We start from the raw sequence: 24,077 nt of genomic DNA on the forward strand, positions 1-24,077 counted from the left end.
AGTCGGATGCTTAACCAACGGAGCCACCCAGGCGCCCCACTTATGGGAAGCCTTTAAAGAAACATTAGGTTAAAAATAAATCTTCTCAGGGGCAGTTGACCTTTCGGTTGACTCTTGATTTCAGCTCAGGTCACAATCTGACAGTTTGTGGGTTCGAGCCCCACGTCAGGCTGTGTGGGGACAGTGCAGAGCCTGCTTGGGATTCTCTCTCTCTCTGCCCCTCCCACTAGCTCTTTCTCTCTCTCAAAAATGAATAATAAATAAACATTAAAAAAATAAATCTCCTGAAATTCTATCAACATACATATTACTCACTTTGAACATGAATTAAATTTGAGAAATTTTAACCTTATAAGAGTCTATTCTTCCAATTTCTTGTGATTCAGACTTACGGAATTATATTTCTTTCACTCAGATTCATTATTCAACTTGAAGTCACCTTTAAGAGAGAGAGGCAGCGACAAGAGTGAGACTGTAGGAAGAAGCTGAATTTTTGGGGAGTGGGACCAATCAGAAGTCTTGGTTTCTGATCTTTTTTCTGTTACTAACCAGTTAAATTTAAGCAAATCACCTACTATTTCTGGCCTTCGATCCTATAGTAACCCATTTACAAACAACAGGGACTATAATGTACAGCATGCTAGCTAGCTATAGTTAATAACGCGTTAAGAGACTAAATCTTAAACGGCCTCATCACACACACAAAAAATTTCATTACTGTGTATGGTGACAGATGGTAACTAGACTTATTATGGTGATCATTTTGTAGTGTATACAAATATTGAATCATCATGTTGTACACATGAAACTAATATGTTATACCTCAGTAAAAAAAGAAATAGAAAATAAAACAATCGGAGAAAGATAAAACAATAGATTGTCTCGGAATAATTTGCACAACATATAATGAAGACATCTCTAACTCTATACCTAAAGATGTAAAGGAGACCTGAAAACAGAGACCTGTGATGTTCCTGAAGGGTAAAGTCAATATTATAAAAAATGTCAATTTTACACAAATTGATTTTCAATTTGTATAACTTTACATAATCCCATCAAATATGTAGACAGAAAATGTTTCTGGAATTAAAAGGTTGTTCCCAAATTTCATTTGGAAGAATAAATGACTAAGAAAATTGACTTTTTAAAACAAAAGAACAAATATCCTTACCAGCTATCAAAATACATCACAAAGTTATACTAATTAAAAAAATAGGGGTGCCTGGGTGGTGCAGTCAGTTGAGCATCTGACTCTTGACGTCAGCTCAGGTCATGATCTCAAAGGTTCATGAGATCAAGCCCCACATCGGGCTTTGCAGTGACACCGTGGAGCCTGCTTGGGATTCTCTGTCTCCCTCTCTCTCTGTCCCTCCCCTGCCTCACACTACCTTTCAAAATAAGTTCCAATTGAATTAATAATCACAACATTTTTAAAAATATAACAAACACGAAAAAAATATATACGTAATTTTAAGGGAGCAAAGTCATTCCTAAATAAGACAGAAGACCCAGAAGCCATAAGGAAAACAACAGACAGAAACTAAACTTTTATGCACAACAAAAGGCCACAAACTAAGTTAAAAGAGGTGACAGACTGGAAGAAAATATCTGCAACATATAACAGTAAGGAGGTGGGGCACCTGGGTGGCTCAGTGAGTTAACCACCCCATGCTTGATTTCAGCTCAGGCCATGATCTCACGGGTTCGCGAGTTCGAGCCCTGTTATCAGGCTCTGCGCTCACAGTACAGAGTCTGCTTGGGATTCTCTCTCTGCCCTTCTCCCAACTGCATACATGTGCTCTCTCTATATACATCTAAAAATAAATAAACTTAAACAGAAAGGGGGTAAATTGCTATAATATGTAAAGAGTATAAAGCTCCTTCAAATCAAAAATAAAAAAGTCTGATATAATTAGGTAAAAGAGTAAGAATGAACAAAAGAAAAAAAAATGATAAAAAATGTGAAACAACACTGATCTTACTAGTTATTTCCCATCAAATTACAAAACACCGAACAACCGATATTATGCAGTTTTCACAAGGAAATGGGGAACCAGGCATTTTCATCACTGCTCACCTGACTATAAAACAATCACATTTTTATAGGTCAATTCAGCAACATCATCAATATGCTATAGATTCTGATAACAAATCATAACCTTTGATGAAACAATATTACTTTGACAATCCATCCTGCAGAAATACCTACACACCTGGACAAATGTATATATGAGTATTAATAATATCATAGAGAAAAATTTAACACAGCTTACATATTCATCCGTAGGAAGAATTACTAAATACATTTTAAAAGTTCTATATGAACTCTGAAACGTGATGTGGTGGCTAAGAAGAATGAGGTTTTTTCTTGGGCCGCCTGGGTGGCTCAGTTGGTTGAGCATCTACTCTTGATTTTGGCTCAGGTCATGATCCCGGGGTCCTTGGATCTAGCCCTATGTGGGGCTCTGCACTGAGCACAGAGCCTGCGTAAGATTCTCTCTCTCTCCCCCTCCACACACTCCCTTGCTCTCTCTCTCTCTCTTTAAAAAAAAAAAAATGAGGTTTTTCTATTTGTACTCTTAGGGGAATTCTTCAAGATACAAAGTTTTAAAAAGAAGCCACAAAATAGAATACAAAGACTATACAGAATAATTTCATTCACGGTACTTGTAAAACTCATGTACGTATCTGTGTGTGAGCATGAAAATGAACAGGAAAAAAAAAGCTCAGAAAGATACAGCACGACCAGCTAACAGAAGATAGAGGAATTTCTAAAAGAAGGAATAATGAAAGGGAATATTTATATTCTTTCGCTTGTTAAAAATTGTAGCAAGCAGGTATACCTTTTCTCATTAAAAATTTTTATGGATGTTATGCTAAGTGACATAAGTCATACAGAGAAAGACAGATACCATATGTTTTCACTCTTATGTGAATCCTGAGAAACTTAACAGAAGACCATGGGGGAGGGGAAAGGAAAAAAAAGTTAGAGAGAGAGGGAGCCAAAGCATAAGAGACTCTTAAAAACTGAGAACAAACTGAGGGTTGATGGGGGGTGGGAGGAGGGGGAGGGTCGGTGATGGGCATTGAGGAAGGCACTTGTTGGGATGAGCACTGGGTGCTGTATGGAAACCAATTTGACAATAAATTTCATATTAAAAAAAAATTTTATGGAAAAATAGGAGTTACCAAGTGTAGTATTTTTATTAACATAGCTCCCACCTTATGCAGAGCTACTTGGTCATATATTAAACCTGCAGTGACAAAGTCTAGAGTTTTCTTTTGTGACACATTCATTTCTTTTCCTTATTTTTCATATTTATGTGAATAGCTCTAGTTTTTATAAGGTTAAACTAATACAGAAGCTTAACTTCTAATACTGAAACCTATAACACTGAGTACAGGCCTCACCTAAAAGGCTGTATTTCTTCCTAGAGGAAACAACAGCTCCAGAGGGCCACTACCGCTATGACACCTTCGGGACAGCCATGCTCTGGGCTGGACATCAACCCTGAATCACGTGACACTGGTGCCTCTGCAATACAGAGAACAAGATTTGAAACTGATATCCAATCTTCTACGAAATTCCAAGGTTGTTGCTCTGTAAGGGAAAGGGAATGTTTAAACCCAGTTACCAGGCCTCTGAGATCACTTTTTGCTACGTATTTGCAGGGCACTCTAGGGAAAATTGCTTCACCTTCCCCGGCCTCGGTATCTCTCCCATCATTGAAATGGTATCAGCGCTGACCTCACAGAGCTTGGACCCAAAGCTAAGTGTATTTGATTCCAGAACTCTTAACTGCTCCACTAGACAGAGCCCTGCCTCCGGCCATATTCACACATTTCACATTTTGTAATCATGATGACAGTCATAATCACCGTGAGGATTGCAATTGTTGAAAAATTATCTCTTTTTAATATTTTTTTTTTCTCAAGACTGGAAGAAAAAACATGCAAAAATAAAATTTGCATAAGGATAACAAAATATTGCCCAAAGAAATCCAGGGTACAAATAAAGTTAACAGATTGCTGCTAACAAGATTTTTAATTGGCTCTCAGGGAAAAAAAAAAAAAAAAAAAAAGGAGCAAGACAGAGAACCTGAAGAAAGCTCATTATTCTTTCTGGACTTTCTATGAGGAGGGTGGGATTTTAAAAAGACTAATGGTGCATATTTTTCTAATTGTCCTTTACCCTGACTCTCTCTGCTGGCTTTCCCAACGAAGACCGGATGAGATGTCCAAGGAGAGAGGACAAAACCACCACTTATATTAAACAACTCTGGTTTGTAGGATATTTAAGGAAAAGCATAGATTAAGAAAAGATAGAAGGAAAGCAAAATGTGGGGATATGGCATTTGCTTAATCATGTAGAAGTCTAAACATTAATTAAAATTGACATTAATTAAGAAATATAATCCCACTTGCTTCATGAGAGCCGTTGGCTGGCTGGAAGAAAAAGACAACTACTCACATGGAATCGCCCATTCTACTACAGGCCTTCTAGGGCCTTCTGTAGTCTCTTGTCAGCTTCTCCCTTTGGGAATTCTGGGAATTCTCCCTTGGGAATTCTGCCCAAGGGAGAGGTTGAGAAATGGCGGGTTCACTGCAAATCCTTACTTTACAAATAAGTACTTAACAACTGTTCCGCTGATAGACGCTTTGATTATTTATTTTACTTCCAAATCTATTCAGGGGTTTTTTACCAAATCCCCTTTTTCCAAGATGAAAAGAAAACCCAGTATTTATTGAGAGCTTACTTACTAGGTGCCACCTCTAGCTGTCACACGTGTTACCTCAGAATATTCATTGTCTCTCCTATTTTTGTTCAAATCTCAACAGAAAACTTCTTACAAAGCACACCTTAAAACAACGATGATAATAAGACATTATCTTAACAACTCTTTAAGAGAGGAATTTTGATCCACATCTTACAAAGGAGGAAACTTGGGTTCAGGAAACTGAGTCAACTGTGGAAGGTCACAACATAGCTACCAACAGAACCTGAAATTGAACTCTTGTCCTCAAATCCCATAGTCCTACTACACCACAGCTGTTTCATGCTGGGAGTGGTAAATTCTCTAAAGACAAGTAGTAATTTTAGAGACAGCCAAAGGCACGGTGAATAAACCTGTATTTTGAAACTTAATTGAATACTGAAATGTTTAATGTACCTAGAAGGTGTTAGTGTTATTAAAGTCAGTGATCAAAGTGGGTGATAGAGTACAGTAATAAAAATCATCATCATATAGTATAATTATGAAGTATTAAGACAGAGTTAGTTTCTCATGTGGCTTATAAGGTCCACCCCAAAGAGAAATTTTCCCCAGACTGATCTGAAGATTGGCATTGGTCTGATGGCTTCTGATAAAGTGATAAAGTGAACTGCTTGTTCCTATAAGTGCTAATATAATGACAACGGAAATCAATATTTTTAAAAATTTTTTTCAGTGTTTATTTATTTTTGAGAGAGAGAGAGAGAGAGAGAAAGACAGAGTGTGAGCGGGGGAGGGGAGAGAAAGAGGGAGACAGAACCCAAAGCAGGCTCCAGGTTCTGAGCTGTCAGCACAGAACCTGACGCGAGGCTCTAATGCATGGATAGCAAGATCATGACCTGAGTCAAAGTTGGGACGCTCAACCCACTGAGCCACCCAGGTGCCCCTAGAAATCAATATTCTTAACTTCATATTTTATCCTGTTTATGCATAACCATACACTCATAATTATATTATATAATATATAATGTACTATATAAACAGTATCTTATATAACATATGTGTGTATATAATATGCAATATAATACATAACCATACAATGACATTAACTACATTTTAATATGTTTCATGAAATAGTCCTGACGACTAATTAAGGGCTTAATAAGTTCTTACATAAGAATTAAATGAAAAAATATGGAAAAACAATATAGGCAGATATTTGCCTATATTGTGTCAAGTTTTTACTGTTTTCCCTTACTAAATTGAATGAGTATTTTGATTGTGTCAATAAAAAGACAAATTGAAAATCAAATTATTTTTTAAAGAGTAGTGACAATGTCTACATTAAAAAAAATTTTTTAAAAAGGGGTGCCTGGGTGGCTCAGTCAGTTGAGCATCCAACTTCAGCTCAGGTCATGATCTCCCAGCTCCTGAGTTTAAGCCCTGCGTCAGGCTCTGGGCTGACAGCTCAGAGCCTGGAGCCTGCTTTGAATTCTGTGTCTCCCTGTCTCTCTGCTCCTCCCCTACTCACACTCTGTCTCTCTCTCCCTCAAAAATAAATAAACATCAAAAAACAAAGTAATGACAATATCTACAATATAACAGTTCTTTGTTTGCTTATTATAGGGTACTCTCAAAACATCACAATGATAATAATACAGATTCTGTAACTTCAAAAGCCACAGGTATTTTTTGCATCTGGTGAAAAGAATATAAAACAAATGTAGAGAAAATCACTATCTCTTTTAGTCAATTAATGGACAGAGTATAGTTTAAACTCACTAGAAATACTTAGGACATTTAAAATACAGTGGGAAAAAAACAAGAGGCCCAGCCAAAAAAAAGTGTTAGTATGAGAAAATGAAATGCTGAGAACATGAAAAAATATTTTGAGGGGCGCTTGAGTCGGTTGGGCATCTGACTTCGGCTCAGGTCATGATCTCGCGGTCCGTGAGTTCCAGCCCCGCTTCGGGCTCTGTGCTGACAGCTCAGAGCCTGGAGCCTGTTTCGGATTCTGTGTCTCCCTCTCTCTCTGACCCTCCCCCGTTCATGCTGTCTGTCCCTGTCTCCAAAATAAATAAACGTTAAAAAAATTAAAAAAAAAAAAAAAGAAAAAATATTTTGATCAAGAAGAAAAAACCTGTCTTAGCTACACAATCGGGAGGAAATGTCTATTACTTACCAATTGCTATTTTTTCTTCTCTACCTCTTGGGGGACATTTTGCCCCTCCCGGTGCAACTACTGCTGTAGCTGAGTCAAATGCACAAACCTGGAAAAGGACATAGAAAGTTCAAAATCACGATTCTCTCCTCAGCAGAAAGGGAGATCAGTTCACAGTCCCCTTGAGACCTGCTCCTTTTTAACGCCTAAGGCAAGAAGCTGGTAGGGAACTGGTTTCTTAAATTGTTTGAAATTATGAAGTATCATTAAGTTCTTCAATCTTCTCTCTATAAAGTACATTAAATGGGGCTATACTAAGATCTTGTAATTACTAGTTCTTTGCCAGGAGGCAGATAAAACAATTGTAAGGGACAGCTTAATATATTGCTACTCAGTGACCCAAACTAGCCTCTGCCTAGAGATTAGAGGGACATGGGGCGCCTGGGTGTCTCAGTTGGTTAAGCATCCCACTTCGGCTCAGGTCATGATCTCGCGGTCTGTGAGTTCCAGCCCCGCGTCGGGCTCTGTGCTGACAGCTCAGAGCCTGGAGCCTGTTTCAAATTCTATGTCTCCCTCTCTCCCTGCCTCTCCCCCACTCACACTCTATCTTTCTGTTTCTCTCAAAAATAAATAAACATTAAAAAATTTTTAAAAAGAGAGATTATATGGACAGAATCTTGCCGATTTTTGATCAAGGGAGTTACAGGGGAGATGACTGTGGCATAGAAGGCCCTGGAGCAGGCAGAGACTACCTACGAGGTAATTCAGACAAAAGAATCAAGAACCTTGAGCTTCGATTTTAGTTTGAAACTGAGAAGGGAGAAAATACCAGAGATGTTTGAAAGAAAAAAAAGCAACATAACTTGACAAGAATGATCCATGAGGTGTTCTGGGCTACAGTAAATGATAGAGTGAGAATTCCAGTCCTCTCTTTGCTATTTAACTATTTTTATATTTTGCAAAGTCAAATCAATGGTAATTTGAGTGGGAGAAAAGGCAACACAAGGGATCACGTGTTTAAAAAGATGGGAAAGAAAGATGGTGGCTAGGGAAAGACAGGTTTACAGGTTGCCCAAACAAGCAAAAATGTCAAGCTTTTAGTTTGTTAGGTAATTTTTTGTTTTAGTTTTTACTTCTTTTTTTTAATTTTTTTTTTAACATTTATTCATTTTTGAGAGTGAGAAAGACAGAGCATGAGTGGGGGAGGGGCAGAGAGAGAGGGAGACACAGAATCTGAAGCAGGATCCAGGCTCTGAGCTGTCAGCACAGAGCCAGAAGCAGGGCTCGAACTCACGGACTGCGAGATCATGACCTGAGCCAAAGTCGGACGCTCACCCAACTAAGCCACCCAGGCGCCCCTGTTTTAGTTTTTATTTCTAATTGGTAGTAGAGTGTTTAGCCATACTGAACCCTTCTGAGGTCTTATATCTGGTTCTGTTCTTTGCCTGGAAAATGTGGGAGAGGAATGATTCAAAAATGCCTCCAAGAAACCTAATGAAATTCTTTCAGAACGTGATGCTAATTTTGATGGAAAAATGATAACCTCAATTTGAGGCGGGGGTAAGAAATATACACACGGCAATGCCCAGCTCAGTAAGGGGGCAGCAGAAAATGAAGATCTGAGATTTGCGTTAGCTGTTAGGACAGGAAATGCTGACTGTAGTCTCATCGGCATAGAAGCAGTATTTGAAGCAATGAGAATAAAACTCAAAATCGATTACAAACATGCCGTGACTATCTTTTTTATTAAATATCAAAGTGGGATAGGAGTAGAAGGCATATGCCCCTCGAGGGCAGAGACAGCAGGATGGGGCAGTGAGAAAGTCGACCCGTCCCTGCAGACCACAGGCACTGACTGATCTGGCCAGTTAAAGACAGGAGGACTTCAAGCAAATTATGTAACTCTCTTATAAGAGTGGATTAACTTAGTTGGTATTTGAATTTACTGTAGGTATTAAATGAAATAATATATGCAAAACTGCTTTAACTTTAAAAATTTACACCTACAACCAAAATGTAAATCAAATTCCAACTGTGTCCTTAATGGAAGAATGCCTCATTGTCATCACCCCTCCATTTCCTGCTGAGATTCGCTTCCTTCCCAGGCACCCTTACCATCTTCCCAGAGCGACACTGTGAAGGTCTGTCTGTACCCTCTCACCTCTAATCTCATGTCCCAGCCACACGTCTCATGTGGATTTCCTTCCCAACTGTAACTTCCTCTCTGTAGTTCGACACTCTTTTACCTACATTCCAAGTGACTTCACTCCCTTAAGCAGCACACACACTTTTGTCCCTAGGGAAGGTAGAGGTAAATTCTGGGTGCAACCTAACCACGTTTTTATTCAATTACACACAATCTAATTTGTGGTGACTGTATTCTGGATAAAGTTACCAAGTATGTTTCCAGGGTCAAGAATCTGACCTGAGATTCTGTGTGTGTGTGTGTGTGTGTGTGTGTGTGTGTGTGTGTGTGTTTCTTTAAATGCAAATTCTCATTTTATGGATGTGGCCCTAGACCCTAGATACTTCTCTCGGGATGCATAAATAAAGTTTCATATTCTTTGGTTAATTTTTAGTGTCTCGGGCATTTTTGTAGCCTCCAAGAGAACTGGAAACGTCCCATAAAATTCTTATTCTCTCTAAGGCAGCATGGTATCCAGGGAAACAGTGTCACAGGCTTTGGAACTACCAAGAGCTGGATACAGAACCCAGCCCAGACCACTTATGAGCAGCAAAAACTCCAGCCTGTTATGTAACGCCTGGAGGACTTGGTTTGGAATACAATGGAAATAATGGTTTCTACCTTGTAAGATTACCTTGGGGATTCAATGAGGCAGAGTAGGCAAAGCACTACCCAGTGCCTGGTTTAAAGTAGATACTTAATAACTATCTGTTGAGCAAACGAGTGTCAGTGACCTTCTCAGTCAGCCCATCCGAAAGCCTAACAGTGTGCTGAACATACTTGAAAGATCCATCCAACTGGAGCAGACCTAACAGGTCTGGTTTAGCAGCAGCTTAATAAAAACTTGTCCATTTACAGATTGCAACAAGTGATTTATAATGGTTAAACGTACCCTTTAAAAAAAAAAAACATGACATTATCGTTTGGAATAAAAATAAATGTTTGATATAACTCTATAATTTCAAGAAACACACAGTTCAATTACCTCATTCTAGGCAGGAAGTTAATCTACTTTTTAATATCAGAAAGTATTTATGGCTTTCAAATAACAATGAAAAATTATGCTTTGCATGGTTCCTACGCTATCACGCCTGAAAAGTCAACTTTTTTCCATATGAATTTTATACTGTCACTTCTGGTCGGCCAATTAATTAGGTAATTCTGTAAGACTAGAAACCTGATCTTTTAATGTAAACTTTGATTGCTCTCTGTTAGTTGTCTGTTACCTTTGGAAACAAAGAGGAGATGGTAATTATCTCCCTCTCCCAACTCTGTTCTTTCATGAGATGATATGGAAAGTTTTCGGCCTACCCCTGGAGAGTAAATATTACAAATTCTAGGAAATGCTACTGTAGAAAAGCTTTGAGAATTTCTGGAGAAAACTTTTCCTTTAAAATTTTAATTTTTCCTGCTTTTTGTTTACCCTTCTATAATCTAGAATGTATCCCACCCTTTGGTAACTTTTTCAAATATAAAATCTTATGCTAATTGAACTGAGAGGCCTGAAGAGCAGTGACTAAAAATATACTCACACTTATAGTAGTTTTGTAGTAACCACCTATGTATCTGGAAGGCATTCAACATTCCAGAAACTTCATTCCTATTGTACAGGTATTAGTCCTTGAGTCTCCAGATCAGATAACCAGTGACACTGATGTTTCCTGACTATGCAAGAATCTTTCTATTTGAGTGGTATTGGACAGTTAATAAGGAGCACTAAAACAAAGCCTAAAGTTAAAGAAAGTTTCAGTATTCGGTACAAATGAAAAAAATTAATAAAGCTCCTACTACATACAAAAATATTTGGTCCCACTGCAATGTTACAACCAATTGAGACCTTATGAGAGTCCTAAAATCAGACACCCCTCAATAGACAATGGCTAACACACTAGCGGTATTTCACTTTTCAAACTTGCTTAGCATCAATTTCCAAATCTGTAAAATGGAGATAACAATATGAGTCCATGGGGTTTGTAGTTAGAGTGAAACACAAGCCTAGCATAGGCTCACACAGTGCAGTGCCTGGCACACAGTAAATTCTCTTCCCTTTCTCTTTAAGTTTATACACATCTGCATGAAATCATATAGGATTAACCGTAATGGAGCATTATGAGCTCTGAGTCATTTTAATCCATATTTTACTTCTGTGCAGCTATTGACTGTATGGGTGCAACACAATTTGGACATAGGCTGAGAAAGTGAATGGCTGGTGATTTTAAAGAGGATTGTAATGGACACTATCGTTCAGTTAAATCATCATATGAGAAAGCTTGATATGCTGATGAGGCATCAGTAGGATTTATCAACCTCAAATGGGCACTCATGACTGCTCTGAAGTCTTACTGTGCCCCCAAATCTCAATCATATGTTTCCCAATCATCATTCCATACCTTCTGTAACACAATTAAACTCCAACTCTCCCTCACTCTTAGCTAATGACTCCAAGGACAAACAGAAACCATCAGAAGGGAATTCTCCCATTTTTCCTTCTAGTAAATCTCTTCTTTCCCTTTTTAAGAAAAGGAACAGGGTCTCTCGAAAGCCAGTTTCTCAGCATGTGCCCTGTATCTCCATCTCCTCCTGTATTCTTAGGGAACCTCATCCCATTCATTACTCCTTTTCTCGCTTATATCTTACATATATCTACCTAGAGTAGAAAGGTCTACTGCATTAATTTCCGGAGCAGTCAACTTTGCTCTAATATCTTCCATTCAAGACAACACAACCCAAAACAAAAAAGCAGTATAGCATCCCTTTCTAGCTACTACCCTGTCTCTCCACACTCTACCCCGTCAAGTTTCATAAAGAAAGGGCCATTTATGCTGTCATCTTCTTCACCTACCATTTACTCGTCAACACTGAATCGGGGGTCCATTCTCAACATACTGTAAAAGCTTCTCTGGGGCCTGTTACTCATAACTTCTGTATTCTGTATACAGAATCCTGTTCTAAAGCCAGCCACATCCAATGGAAACTTTTCAGTCTTTATTTTATTTGACTTCTCACCAGCATTTTACAAAACTAACCACTACTCTTTGAAACACAATCTCCATTGATTTTTCCTGACGCCACATTTTCCTGGTTTTCTGTCTACTCCTTGGGGGTTCCTTCGCAGTCTTCTTTGCCAGCTAGGCTCTTTTTCTACCCAATCTCTCTCTCTCTCTCTCTCTTTTTTTCTATTCATTGTTTTATTATTTTATTTTATGTTATACTATCAAATTCTTTTTTTTTTTTTTTTTTTTTTAGCTTTTTTGAGATATAACTGGCTAATCTCTACCCAGCCTCTTAAAGAGGTTACTCAGGGTGTGATTCTGGAATCTCTTGCTTTTCGCATGTTCTCAGACTTGACTTCAGAAAATATTTATATATGGAATGGCCACAAATCTATATATATTTATATTCCAAACCAGTCTTTGAGCTCCAGATTCTTATATCTGCACATTTAATTTTTCCACTAAGATGTTTTACAAGCATGTCAAAATATGTCCAAACTAATCACTTGAGCTTCCTCCCAAACCCATTTGAACCCTTCCCTCCTCAGGAGCTTTGCTATTTTGTCCATCTGAACAAAACTCTCCAACTCTTTACCTAAGTAATTCCTACTTTCCCTTAGGTTTCCACTGACATGTCACTGCTTTTTTTTTTTTTTTTACATTAAAAAAAATGTTCATTTATTTTTGAGAGAGAGCAGGGGAGGGGCAGAGAGAGACATGACAGAGGATCCTAAGCAGGCTCTATACTGACAGCAGAAAGCTGGATTTGGGGCTCAAACTCACAAACCATGAGATTGTGAACTGAGCCGGAGTTAGACGCTAAACCGACTAAGCCACCCAAATGCCCCTTCAACATTTTTTTTAGTATGTTTTATTTTAGAGAGAGAGAGAGAGAGCACACACATGCGGGAGAGAGACAGAGGGGGAGAGAGAGAGAGGGAGAGAGAGAGAGAGAGAGAGCACACACATGCGGGAGAGGGACAGAGGGGGAGAGAGAGAGAGGGAGAGAGAGAGAGAGAGAGAGAGAGAGAGAGAGAGAGAGAGTCTTAAAGGGGCTCCACGCTCAGTGCCCAACCGGATGCAAGGCTCAATTCCAGGACCCTGGAATCATGACCTGAACAAAAACCATGGAACACTAAGCCGTTCAACCGACTGAGCCACTCAAGTGTCCCTAAACGTCACTGTTTTAAAAGGGCCTTCTTTAACTCTCCTAACTAAATTAGACTATCCTATAGCACCCTGCATCTCCCTTCAGAGCACATATGACCACTCACAGTTATAAACTGATTTGCAATCTCAGTGTTAGATTCTGCCATTTCCCTTACTTTTCTCTGGCTCCCCCCTCCTCACGACACTTCCATGCTTCTAACATTCCATATAATTTGCTTATTTATAGTTATGAAGTTTTGTTTTTCTCTCCACTCTGGCATGTAAGGTGAGTAAAGATTTCTTGTCTCTTTTGTTCCCTGATACGTTCCAAATGTCCAGCACATGCTAGAAATTCAATAAATATCTGTTGAATGAATGAGAGACTATGTCTGTTTTGCTACTCACTATATTCCAAACTAATCAATTGCAATGGAATTGAAGTTCAGGTACTATAAAATCTAGGATGAAATATGGAGCACAACACCATAAACACAGTAGGATCTCATGCCCTGTGAATGAATGAAAGCTTTCGAATGAAAAAGGCATAGTTAATTTGGAATCTAGACAACGGTCCTCTTTACTATTTTTTGTTTGTTTTAGCACACAATCTTTTGTTCTCTTTCTCCACATTCTAAGAAGTTTTAAGAGATAATAATATGAAGCCAGAGCTCCATGAGAGGAAAGACCATGCCCTTGTCCTTCTGGTGTCAGCTGATGTCTAGCCCTCTTCCTGGTACTTAGCAGCAGCTGAATAAATAAATAAAATAGGAACCAATGAGGGGAACTACCCAGTGAATATGTGCCATCAGGTGAAGGCCAGACAGCACCAGGCAGCAGTGGAAGAAGCTGGGGACTTGGAATCAAGGGGGTGAGCTCCATTGCTGTGTCTACCTTCTGACAAAATCTCGCAACTTCCATAGGCCTGGTTTTTCACCTGGTGGGGGGGATGAAACTAGACGATCTACTAAAATGTAAGCTCCCTGAGGCTAGGGACCGCATCTGTCTTGTTCACTGATGTGAAAACAAGGCCTAGATCGGTATGTGTGGCACAGAGTAAGACCCCCAAGAATTTGTGTAAATATCTCTAAACATTCCTTCCAGTGCTAACAATTCAAGGGAAAAATAACTTTGAGGTATTCTAAATAAACATTTCTTTTGGTAGAATCATATACAGATTACCATCATCTTAGAAATAAAGAGCCTAGTCCCTGGTGAAAAAAATACCAAAAAAAAAAAAAAAAAAAAAAAAAAAAAAAACAACCTGTTTCCTCTCGGTGAGTTGGTTACGGGGATTTACCTGTTTTACATTTTCACCGTGCATTCTGGGGTTCTTTAATTATATTTAGATAAATAATCATATTTGTACACTTAGCGTTTGATCTGGAACCTTTAGCTCTGGGCGCGAGAACACCCAACTCCTGAGGGACTGTATACTCACAACTGTGCAACTTGTACTGGTTCCAGTCTTGCTGGCGGTCCTTCCCTGCCATTATGTAGTTTCCGAGGCAGGATGGGCTCTTGCCATTTCTCAGCCCTTTCCTTCCTCACCCATCCTCTGCCTTCACCCCTCTCTCCCATTCGATGCTTTCCCCTTGGCTGGCCCGACGCAGGGAGAGGTCAGGAGAAACTGCCCCAGCGCTCAGCGCCCCGGGCAGCCGCAAACCGCCTCCCCCAGCCAGTTACTGCGGACCGCCGGCTCTCCGAACTACGCTCTACACGCGCTTTCGTATCGAAAGGAAATCGTGTTTTCTACCGTAAACTAGGGACCGCTGGTGGGGCGCGAATCTCTGCGTCTACACTTATTTTCTAGCCCCGGAGCGGCTGCGGGAATTGATTGGTTCCCTCGCGCCCCGACGCTTGGGGTCCCCCCGCGCTCCGCCTGGACCCCGCCCCCTCGCGCCGCCATCTGCTACGCTGTCTGTCTGACTGTCTCTCGCTCGGCCTCTCTTTCCCCTCCACCACTCCCTGACCACCCCCCGGCTCCGCCCCTTTCCCCTCCCCCCGTCCGGGGCTCCGAATCTTTCGTGGCCGTTGCCAGGGAGACAAGCCGATACCAGGCAAATAGGCATTCGAGAAAGAAAAGGGGGGAAAGCTACACGGCAGTCTGGTAACAAAGGAGCAATAAAAGCAGCCCCCAAATGGAGGGCTGAGGACGCGTCTGCGAGAAAATCCGAAAGCGAGCTAGCAATCCCCCCAAGTTAAAACTAGGAGGGGGATGCAGAGGAAGGGGCATGATTCACGTTGGGGGTGGGGGCTAGCAACAACCTTAAATGAGCTTTTGGGAATCGCCTGGATGGTGGTTTTGGATCAGCCCAGCTGGGTTTTCAAGTTGGAACTCCGCTAATACAAGAAATTCGCGTCCACCTCGGCGGCTGGGGGCTTGGGCCAGGCCAGCGGGCTCCCTTAAGGGTGATAACATGTTTGGCAGGATACACTTCTACGGAAACGTCTTTCCATCAGCTCTGGGGAATATGACTTCGCGAGTGAATGATGCATCTGAAGGCAGTGGACAGTGAGAAGACGAAGCTTCGTGTAACGATGTACAGCTTGGTGATTTTCAAAGCAATACTTGAACAAAGAGTTATTGGCTTGAACCAACCATCTTTTTCACTCAAAGTGTGACCCATTTCCCTACAATAAGCAGAAAATAAAACTGAGAGAATTCCGAGCCAACACCAGGAGAAATGAACCATTCTCTCGACTGCTTCTCCTCTCCATAAGCAAAAGATTATTCATTTCAGGATTACTAACCGTAAACGAGAAAAGGGTCTGATGTGGAAACGAGTGAAAACTCTGGGAGCAAAAATGTAGGCGGTAGGAGAATGTTTATTAGGCTGTATCCTTGATTTTTGACCGCCTCCTCCCCTTCTTTAAATCAGTGCCTTGTCTTTCACACACAAATAGCGTCTGGTTCTTTGGTGGCGAGGGGTGCAGATGGAGGTGCTCGGTGTCCCCTTACAGAAGCTTTTTCTCTAACCCAAGCTAGACCGGAGCGTTCAGGGATCTTCTTGCTATTTTTCAACATGCAGTTTCTCGTTAGAACTGTAATCGTCAATCCGGTTGTTTAGCATTTCATCGCTGCTGCCTCCCTCCCTTCCAAGAAAGAACACACTCGCTTGCATGCACACTTACACATGTTCAGAAAAAGTCCATCCGATCCTGGCAATCGGCTGAAAATGATTCATATCTACGTGAATTGCTTCCCAACCGCGTATTTGGATTCATACACTCGAGGCTGTGTCTCGTTTCACCATAGAGAAAAATTGTCATTTCATACAGTGATAAAATGCGAACCGTTATGATCTTTTGTAAATGGCCCTCACTTTATATTGTGGGGGAAAAAATCACTATTTGGCAATAGTCGGGAGTGGGGGGATTCGATGAGCGTCGCAGGCCAATATCAAAATATTTTATTTCATGCCAATGCGGGATAGGGAAGGGAGTGTGGCTTAGGCTCCTTGCCGCTTTTGCATTTTCCACATCTGGCCTACAGACCTAATTCTAACTCGAGATGTCGTTTGATGAAATTCGATCTTCGTGGTTTAAATACCTTTCAATTTGGGGGCGATATAACATTTGCAACCGTTAAAGAAACAAACCCTGTGCAATATCTGTGAAACCAATATGGAACACGGAGAAAGAAAACATGCTGCACACAAATCCTAACCATTGTCTTTAACACTCGCATACACACACACATACACATAAACACACAGGGAAGATGGGGGAGGGGAGCGAGTGGAGAGAGACAGACACGGATACAGACCGACAAGAGTCAAAGCGAGTCAAGTTAACGCTTTCTCCGCCCCCAGCCACAAGTACCCCCCTCCCGCGTTAATTAATTCCAAACAAAGCAAGCCAATCAAGTGATGCATTATTATTTTCAAGCAGAGGGAGGCGAGAGGCATGTATTTTTTAATTGATTTATTTATTTGGAGGACATTAATTCTCGGTCTGAGGCTGATTTTCAAACCATTTGCAAAGCGCGGCTCCATTGTTCGCCGGGCGCGCAGGCTCCGCCCCCTGCTTTGTGTGCGGTGCGCGGATTGGCCGGCGCGCGCGGGGGCCGCGTCAGCGCCCGCGAGCCCATTCATCTGTGCACTTGGGCGTTGGACCCCGCATCTTATTAGCAACCAGGGAGATTTCTCCATTTTCCTCTTGTCTACATTGCGGCTACAAATCTGGGATTTTTTTATTACTTCTTTTTTTTAAAAAACTACACTTGGGCTCCTTTTTTTGTGCTCGACTTTTCCTCCCTTTTTCCCTCCCTCCTGCGCTGCTGCTTTTTTATCTCTTCGACTTAAATTTTTTTATCCGGAGTGTATTTAATCGGTTCTGTTCTGTCCTCTTCACCACCCCCACTCCCCCCTCCCTCCGGTGTGTGTGCTGCTGCCGCCGCCGCTGCTGCCGCCGCCGCTGCTACTGCCGCTCGCCCCGTCGTTACACCAACCGGAGGCTCTTTGTTCCCCCCTTGGATCTGTTGAGTTTCTTTGTTGAAGAAGCCAGCATGGGTGCCCAGTTCTCCAAGACCGCTGCGAAGGGAGAAGCCACCGCGGAGAGGCCCGGGGAGGCGGCTGTGGCCTCGTCGCCTTCCAAAGCGAACGGGCAGGTAAATTCTACCTGTGTTTCTGGTCATTTCTTTGGTGTCTTTCTCTAGTCCCGACGCTTCTTTTTCCCTCCTGGTCGCGCCCGAGGCGCATTCGGCGGAGAGAGGAGCGTGGCCAGATTCCAGTCTGAAAGTTGAATGGAAAGCGATAGCTTAAATTGTCAATTTCTCATGGGGGGGGGGGGGTCCTCTCCTCCACCCCCAAAGGAGTGGTTCCCGGAGAATCCTGGCAAATTCTTGTGTTGACGCGAGGAAAGAAGTGGTAAATCGTCTAAAATGGCGTGTTTGGAGCTTGGCAGAACGTGACTAGCTAGGTGCTAACCCCCCTCCCCCAGTCAGGTTGCAAATGTGTTTGGTGGGCACAAAGGTGTTTGGGTGGCTCTCCGTGTTTGCTGTCGAGATTGGGTCGCTTTCAAGATTTCTGAACTGGTGTGATTGTTGGGAGGGGGAGGGGGTGGGGGGAATGGGGAAGGTGGTGGAGAAAGGCTAGGAGGGAAAAGCTGTCTTATTGTATGCTGAGGCGGCAAGCCCTGGGTTCTTGGAAAGGTTGCTGGCTGGCTGGCTGGAGCTGGGCACAAGGGTTTCAGTATCTGCTGGGCAGAAGGGTTACAGTGTCTTTCGGTGGGGCTTTCCCACTGTTCTAAGCCTTTATTCGTTAGCTGTCTGTGGAATTACACACCCATCTGACTTTTAAATGGTATCCCTGGGGTGGGAAGACTCGGTGAGTCCTTGAAGCCCCTCTCCAGATGGTCAAGAAGAGACAGTTCGGGTGTTTCGGATGGGATTGTGCGTGTGCTTGGCGCCTAGACCACTGCGGGGGGCCACCCCGGAGCTGCCCGGACCCAGGCAGATAGCCACGGTTGGGTGGGCGCGAGAGGTCGGCCATGGGTGGCTGCTTTGAAAACACTGGGCACCCACCACGCCTCTTTTCCTAGAGTAGAGGCCGTGTAGCTTCGCCTGCTCTAACCTAATGGGGAAGGCGAGCTCTGCCAAGAGGCTCTGAACCCGTTGAAAATGTAAGATGAGCCGCCGTGGCGCGCCCCGGCTACACAGAATCGTAGGCGAAGGTGGGCGTGGATGCGGAGGCAAGATCTTAGAAATAATGGGTTTCCCCCTGCCTTGTTGGTTTTATTCGGACCAGGATGCCGGGAAGCCACCTGAGCTTTGTTTGTGGACTCTCGGCTGCGCGATCCGGGCTCGGGGGCGCCTCGGCCGGCGGGCAGGGCCGGGCTGGGCAGGGCGGGGTGGCCCCGCGGCCCCGCCCCTCCGCGCCCGCCCGCGCCCAGCTCTGCGCGGTGGAGGCGCAGCGCCCCCTGGCGACCCCAAGCCCTAGGGGGCGTAGGACCTTTGCGCGCGCAGCCCAGGCGCTTCTGGCTGGAGCGCTGATGCCCCTGGGAGTTCTCGGTGTTTGGAAGAGCCCTTTAGGGTTTAGGGGAAAGGGGGACTGTGTACCGACTCTGGCTCTGTGCCTTCTCCCAAAGGGCGCTTGGTGTATCGTGTGTTACGTGGCTTTTTTTGCATAGCCCGTGAGGCGAAGGCTGGAATGGGTTACCCTTTGCTTTCTACGTCTGGGGTTCGGCCCTCTTCAATCCGCAGGGCATTTGTTGAGGGGTCGAAGCTCCTGCTGTGTCTTTAGGGCGCCCCCAACGGCACTGCCCCGCTTCTTCGGAGAGCGCTCGTCTAGGCAGGCAACCCTGTCTCCCCATGAGGGGGTGGGGGGGTCTCCAAAGCGAGAGGGGCCCAGGGGGGAAGCCTGTCCCTCCCGGCGCCAGGGTGGGGGCGGCGATGGCGGCGCCCGGGCCGCTTCAGTGACAATCCCGCCTTCTCTGCCCCGCAGGAAAATGGCCACGTGAAGGTAAACGGCGACGCTTCTCCTGCGGCCGCCGAGCCGGGCGCCAAGGAGGAGCTGCAGGCCAACGGCAGCGCCCCGGCCGCCGACAAGGAGGAGCCCGCGGGCGCCGGGAGCGGGGCGGCGTCGCCCGCCGCGGCCGAGAAGGAGGAGCCGGCCGCCGCCGCCGCCCCCGAGGCCGGGGCCAGCCCCGCGGAGAAGGAGGCTCCCGCCGAGGGCGAGGCCGCCGAGCCCGGCTCGCCCTCGGCCGCGGAGGGGGAGGCCGCGTCGGCCGCCTCCTCGACGTCTTCGCCCAAGGCGGAGGACGGGGCCACGCCCTCGCCCAGCAACGAGACCCCGAAAAAAAAAAAGAAGCGCTTTTCCTTCAAGAAGTCTTTCAAGCTGAGCGGCTTCTCCTTCAAGAAGAACAAGAAGGAAGCGGGAGAGGGCGGGGAGGCCGAGGGCGCAGCCGGCGCCTCTGCCGAAGGCGGCAAGGACGAGGCCTCCGGGAGCGCCGCTGCGGCCGCCGCAGAGGCGGGCGCGGCCTCCGGGGAGCAGGCGGCCGCGGCGCCGGGCGAGGAGGCCGCGGCGGGTGAGGAGGGGGCGGCGGGCGGCGACCCGCAGGAGGCCAAGCCCGAAGAGGCCGCCGTCGCGCCCGAGAAGCCAGCCGCCAGCGAGGAGGCCAAGCCCCCCGAGGAGCCCAGCAAGGCCGAGGAGAAGGCCGAGGAGGCCGGGGCCAGCGCCGCTGCCTGCGAGGCGCCCTCAGCCGCCGGGCCCGGTGCGCCCCCGGAGCAGGAGGCGGCGCCGGCGGAGGAAGCGGCGGCCGCGACAGCCTCGTCAGCCTGCGCAGCCCCGTCACAGGAGGCCCAGCCCGAGTGCAGTCCAGAAGCCCCCCCAGCGGAGGCGGCAGAGTAAAAGGGCCCGAGTTTTGAGATAATCGAAGAACTTTTCTCCCCCTCCCCCCCCTCCCCGTTTGTTTGTTGGAGTGGTGCCAGGTACTGGTTTTGGAGAACTTGTCTACAACCAGGGATTGATTTTAAAGATGTCTTTTTTTTATTTTCCTTTTCTTTTTAAGCAGCAAATTTTGTTCCCCCACCCCCTCCTCCCCCCACAGATCCCATCTCAGATCATTCTGTTACCACCATTCCAACAGGTCGAGGAGAGCTTAAACACCTTCCTCTGCCTTGTTTCTCTTTTGTTTTTATTTTTTGCATCAGTATTAATGTTTTTTGCATACTTTGCATCTTTATTCAAAAATGTAAACTTTCTTTGTCAATCTATGGACATGCCCATATATGAAGGAGATGGGTGGGTCAAAAGGGATATCAGATGAAGTGATAGGGGCCACGATGGGGAAGTTTAAGTGGTGCGTGACATTGCCAAGAGTAACGTACCGCTAGAAATAAATGATGGTGTAAAGGCTTAGTCTTTTTCTTTTTTTTTTAAAGAAAAGTTATTACGATGTATTTTGTGAGGCAGGTTTACAACACTACAAGTCTTGACTAAGAAGGAAAGAGAAGAAAAAAAAAAAACACCAATACCCAGATTTTAAAAAAGATCATAGTCTTAGGAGTTCATTTAAACCATAGGAACTTTTCACTTATCTCATGTTAGCTGTACCAGTCAGTGATTAAGTAGAACTACAAGTTGTATAGGCTTTATTGTTTATTGCTGGTTTATGACCTTAATAAAGTGTAATTATGTATTACCAGCAGGGTGTTTTTAACTGTGACTATTGTATAAAAACAAATCTTGATATCCAGAAGCACATGAAGTTTGCAACTTTCCACCCTGCCCATTTTTGTAAAACTGCAGTCATCTTGGACCTTTTAAACACAAATTTTAAACTCAACCAAGCTGTGATAAGTGGAATGGTTACTGTTTATACTGTGGTATGTTTTTGATTACAGCAGACAATGCTTTCTTTTCCAGTCGTCTTTGAGAATAAAGGAAAAAAATCTTCAGATGCAATGGTTTTGTGTAGCATCTTGTCTATCATGTTTTGTAAATACTGGAGAAGCTTTGACCAATTTGACTTAGAGATGGAATGTAACTTTGCTTACAAAAATTGCTATTAAACTCCTGCTTAAGGTGTTCTAATTTTCTGTGAGCACACTAAAAGCGAAAAATAAATGTGAATAAAATGTACAAATTTGTTGTGTTTATTTATGTTCTACTAAGACTTCTAGGTCTTAAGGTTAATTTTGAGGAACATCTTGCATGCCATCAAGAGTAAACTTTATTGTGGTTTTTAATCTGAAGTTTTCAAACTGAAATTCATAATCAGAGGTGTCAGATTACATACAGGAAGCTCTTAGAACATTCCATGTCTGTAACCATTTACCTGCATTGAATTTTCATTTAAAAACTCAACAATTATTTTTATTGTAGTTATATAGCATGTCAGAAAATAATCATTTAATACGAAAGTGATGTGACCCGAAGACTCTTTAAATGTCATATGGAAGTTTCCTAAAATACATTTTTTGTCATGCAGGTCCAGAAACTTAAATTTATACTGAGTGAGAGTCTATTTAATCCAAACTGCAGATGGGCCGCAAAAGTGGCCAAATGTGTTTCAGAAATTGATGGTGTTTTTTACCTGCCGTTGTAATTGCTTAGTGCTTGGCTAATTTCCAAATATTGCTTAGATTATGTGTTATACCTTAGGAAAACAGGCTTATGTAAAGAAGTGATGGTGATGAATGGGCAACATTGTCAGTTTATGGGCCTTTTAGTACTTGCCTCAATTCAATAGTAGCAAACTTTTTTTTTTTAAATGAAAGTAGTGTGTTAGTATCTTGTTACTCAAAGGAGAAAAGGTAGAGAATAATACTTCCTTATGTAGTAATAATCCTTACTAGTTTCACCTTTGCTCTTACCACCCCATAACTGGATTTTTTTTTCTTCGCTGGACCCTAAACTGAATTGAATTTGAAGATAAAGATGTATCAAATACCATTACTTCATTAAATGCGAAGGAAAATAGTTTACGCACACCTGCTTCGCTGTTTTTGAGCAGTGTGCCTTGTAGGGTTCACAGTGAGTCGGTGAACCACATTTGTAGCAGCCGAACACGGAATCTTAAACCCATTAGAAAAATAAATTAGCTCTTGACATGTGCTATTAACTGGAATAATGGATCATAAATAATAGTTCATGACCTCTCTTACCTAATACCCTCCCCACTAATAAAATAGCACTCGGAAAAGTATGTACTTTTAGTTGGGGTTTCTCGATCTTGAAGGATGTTTGAAAGGTAAAAGTCAAATCTGGTAACCAAAGGACTGCTATATGGGGTCTTTCCAACCTTAGCAACTTTTTCTCAAATACCTACTCTGCCAAGTACAGGGCCTGGTATGTGGTAGGACTCAAAAAAAAAGTCGGGGGAGGTTAAAAATTAACTCGCCAGTAGTCAAAAATACTATGTAGCCAACTATATTGCTAGGCTTGTTTTTTTAACAGCTTGAATTAAGGTGCATTATTTTGATTTTAATCTTTGCCTAAAACACTTTGGGTGGTATTGATGGAGTGGTGGATTTTCCACCAAGTGATTAAATGAAATTTGACATATATCTTTTCATCCAAAGTTTTGTACATCACATTGTTTTCTAATGGAAAAATGTTAATATGGCTTTTTGTATTACTAACAATAGCTTTGAGATTAAGGAAAAATAAATAACTCTTGTACAGTTCAGTATTGTCTATTAAGTCTGTATTGGCAGTATGTATAACAGCATTTGCTATGGTTATGAAATACTTCCTCTGGATTATAATAATCATTTGATTCAATTCCTATTGTAAAATAAAGTTTTACCAGTTGATATAATCAAGCTTGCTAAAATAGGATTTTTTACAAACTTAATTTTAAAATGGAAGTTTTAGAGAAAAACAAATCTTAAGTGTTGATGGTAAGTATAACTATTACTCAGTTTAAGGGATTTGGAAGGTATGCGTGACGGACTTAGGATACAAAGTTAGATCCACTGAAGGTGAGTTAGCTCATCTGTTAACAAGTCGACTGAAAACTTTAATGATAGGTCTTGATATACGTTTGAGAAACGATGTAGTGTATCTACATTTTCCCCTCATGTATCTAAACAATAAAATTTTGCAATTAAAAATTTGGGGAAAGGGTGCTTTTTGCATTCATATATTTTGGAAGGGGGGTATAGTCTAATGTAATTCAAGTTAGCTTTAAAAATTAAAAAAAAATTGGTTAAGTAACAGAGCTATGAGCTTTAGTTTTCCTTTAATCATTCACTGTGCAATATCAAGCATTTTTTTTTTTCCTTCCCACTTCCCAGCTATGTGAAAGTGCTTCAAGCAGGGTGTGGCAAATTTGAATTTTAAAATGCTTTCAGTCTGTAAATGTTCCAGTCCCTGCTGGGGATTCAAGTTCCAGCACTCCTTTAAATTACACCCAACAGTGCTATTTTTAAA

At 42.8% G+C, this 24,077-nt stretch overlaps 1 protein-coding gene and 1 long non-coding RNA gene across 4 annotated transcripts in view; one reads left to right on the forward strand and one right to left on the reverse strand.

Annotated features, from left to right (window-relative positions):
• LOC144616411 (uncharacterized) overlaps nt 1–15,424 on the reverse strand; it is a 65,093-nt gene extending 49,669 nt beyond the window's left edge. For 2 of the 3 annotated variants that reach the window (XR_013555733.2, XR_013555731.2), the window contains exons 1-3: nt 14,639–15,424; nt 6,895–6,982; nt 3,412–3,535 (exon numbers count right to left, since the gene is read on the reverse strand). This is a non-coding gene — a long non-coding RNA (uncharacterized LOC144616411). The remainder of the gene's footprint in view (nt 1–3,411; nt 3,536–6,894; nt 6,983–14,638) is intronic. The other variant, XR_013555732.2, reaches the window with a different exon arrangement.
• Nucleotides 15,425–17,258: 1,834 nt separating this feature from the next.
• Nucleotides 17,259–23,463, forward strand: MARCKS (myristoylated alanine rich protein kinase C substrate). The gene is made up of 2 exons (XM_060616441.3): nt 17,259–17,809; nt 19,644–23,463. Exons 1-2 carry the CDS (start codon nt 17,708–17,710, stop codon nt 20,547–20,549), a joined length of 1,008 nt encoding a protein of 335 aa, XP_060472424.1. The 5' UTR covers nt 17,259–17,707; the 3' UTR covers nt 20,550–23,463.
• Nucleotides 23,464–24,077: the final 614 nt, after the last annotated feature.

Source organism: Panthera onca, chromosome B2 (genome assembly GCF_046562875.1).
Source record: "Panthera onca isolate mPanOnc1 chromosome B2, mPanOnc1 haplotype 2, whole genome shotgun sequence".
Classification (NCBI taxonomy): domain Eukaryota; kingdom Metazoa; phylum Chordata; class Mammalia; order Carnivora; family Felidae; genus Panthera; species Panthera onca.